The sequence below is a fragment of the Apaloderma vittatum genome, unplaced genomic scaffold (assembly GCF_000703405.1).
Source record: "Apaloderma vittatum isolate BGI_N311 unplaced genomic scaffold, ASM70340v1 scaffold25454, whole genome shotgun sequence".
Classification (NCBI taxonomy): Eukaryota; Metazoa; Chordata; class Aves; order Trogoniformes; family Trogonidae; genus Apaloderma; species Apaloderma vittatum.
In genome coordinates, this window is record NW_009714721.1 from 1 (window position 1) to 2,214 (window position 2,214).

Below are 2,214 nucleotides of genomic sequence, written 5' to 3' on the forward strand. Positions count from 1 at the left end.
CTGCTTTTTCCATATGTGCCCAGCTAAAGTTTGGGACCTCATTGCATTGATGACTGGAGAAGCTTGAGAGGGTTTGAGCTGGGTTGTGTGTGGGATTGGGTCCCCTTCTCTTGCAGGGGCTTGCCAGGGGGCAGGGAGCCAGGGGTCTCCTCCTCTCTGGGGGCTGCTCACGAGGGTTGTGCAGCCTCTCCTCCCCCGCTCACCGAGGGCTGTGCCCGGTGTCGGGTGATGGTTTCCCCATGCACAGTCCATGCTGGGTTGCCTCAGCTTTGGGGAGTCAAGCCACAGCAGCCCGGCACGGAGGGAGCCCATGGGGGCCCAATCCAGCCTGGTGCATGGGTGCGAGGGGGTGCTGCTCTTTTTTCCCACCCGTAGCTGTGTGCCCCTCGGACCTCCAGCAGCTCTGGAAGGAGGTCACAGCGGCCCAGCCCGTCGAGGACAGCGTTAAGCAAGAAGGTCTCGACCTCACCACCAACACCTCCAACTCTACCTCGTTTTCGGCCGCCAAGGTCTCGCCTCCCATTTCCCATCACCCTCTGCCCAATGGACAGAGCACCATGCACACGCCGAGAAGGGACAGGTAGAGCCGAGTCGGACCCTGGCACTTTGTGTTTTTACCCCTGGAGGGGTGGAAGGGGATGGGATCCATCGCCCACAGGGCTGCCAACAAGGTTGGGAGGGTTGAGGGGTTTCTACGCGCCCCATAAACAAGTCCCTGTGGCTGTTTTGCTGCCCCCTCGGAGGGCAAATCTCTGCAGTATCTCTCGTGAGTCCCATGCACGGGAACACAGGAGCATCAGGGCTGAGAGTCCCTTTCTGTCTTGTGCAGCTCTTCCCATGAAGAGACCCCCGGCTCCCACCCGCTCTACGGCCACGGAGAGTGCAAGTGGCCTGGCTGCGAAACCCTCTGTGAGGACTTGGGACAGTTTGTCAAGTAAGTGTTCCCCTTTTTGGGGAAGGTTTTGCTGGAGGAGGAGAGAGCCTGAGCTCTCGGCCAGGACAGCGTGGGTCTGGTGGAGGGGGAGACCCTGGAAATGGGGTGTGGACACCCCAAAGTCTGTGCTCAGAGCCGGAGGGGGCAACAGGAGAGAACACGCCAAGGACTGCTGCTACAGGAGAGGAGACCCAGTGCAGCGGGCAGGGCCGGGAGTTTGCAGCTCCCCTCCTGGGGGGCGAGAGGAGGGAGGAAGCAGATGGCAGCGCGGCACCCGCTGACACTGCTTGTGGGCTCCGGTGCTGACTGATTAACTCCGCTGTCGAAGAGCCCTCTGCTAGCGTCAGGGTCAAACAAATTGTTTTCACGCTTCGTCAGAGGTTTACTTAATTAGTTCATTTGCAATTAGATCTCTTTGTAGCCAGGATTTTTAGCAAAGACATCAGAAGGAACTGACGGGCCTTGCTTGCTCCTTCCCCCCCGCCTCTCCGTCTGTCTGCTCAGCGCGGTGGCCGAGACGCTTCGGTGCGCGCTTTGCGCTCCATCGGCGCGATTTTGAGTTTTTACAAACTGATGCCAGCCGCTGCCACGCGCTCGGGGCCGGCTCTGGTGGGAGCATCCCTCAGACCACGCCAGCCTCCTCGTGCCCACGGAAGGAGCTGGGCAGAGGCTGAGGATGAGGAGGTGCGAAGGCAGCCTGGGCGGGCTGGGGGAGCGTTGCCTGGTGGCGACTGAGTGGATGAGTCAGGCTGCTGTGTCCTCCTTCCTCTGACTCACGGGGTGAACGTAGATAAGGCATCTCCTCCTGCCTCTCCAGGCATATTTATGTGGCACAGGGCAGATAAACAAGCTCCGATTTGGAAGTTGGAGCTGGGGTTGGCCAGGACTGGATCGTGGTGCTGGGAGAACTTCACTGTGCTGACTGGGTCCCTGCATGCCACCGCAGCCTCCCCACAGCACTAGTGAAGTGTTTCTGTCCCCTCTCTGCCAGCGTGAGCTCATGGTGGGATGCGGGACAGCCAGAGAAAATTTCCAGCTCCCAAAGGCTGAGCCCAGCTGCGGTGTGGTCCTTGCTTTGAGTCTGAGCACCGGCCTCGAGCCTCCTCTAAGCATCACCTCCACCGAGCAGCTCCGAAAGCCTCAGCGTTGGCGTGGGAAGGGGCAACACGCCCTTTGAGCTGGGATTTAGAAAAGCCGGTGAGGGTGGGTGAGTGGGAGACAGCGTCTCCCTTCGCACTCAGCCCAGCCTCAGGTCTCGGTGGCCTTTCCCTGGAGAAGCG

At 60.3% G+C, this 2,214-nt stretch overlaps 1 protein-coding gene across 1 annotated transcript; it reads left to right on the top strand.

The window, feature by feature from the left end:
• The first annotated feature begins 335 nt into the window (after window positions 1-335).
• LOC104273524 (forkhead box protein P4-like) lies at window positions 336-938 on the top strand. The gene is made up of 2 exons (XM_009868881.1): window positions 336-580; window positions 830-938. The coding sequence occupies exons 1-2, from the start codon at window positions 336-338 to the stop codon at window positions 936-938; spliced, it is 354 nt and encodes a 117-aa protein (XP_009867183.1).
• The last annotated feature ends 1,276 nt before the right edge of the window (window positions 939-2,214 follow it).

What these genes read in the sequence shown, in the direction of transcription:
- LOC104273524 (XM_009868881.1), top strand. Translation starts at nt 336, where the DNA reads ATGGGTGCGAGGGGGTGCTGCTCTTTTTTCCCACCCGTAGCTGTGTGC. An exon ending in CACACGCCGAGAAGGGACAG is followed by an intron (nt 581 to 829) that starts GTAGAGCCGAGT and finishes TGTCTTGTGCAG; the next exon opens with CTCTTCCCATGAAGAGACCC.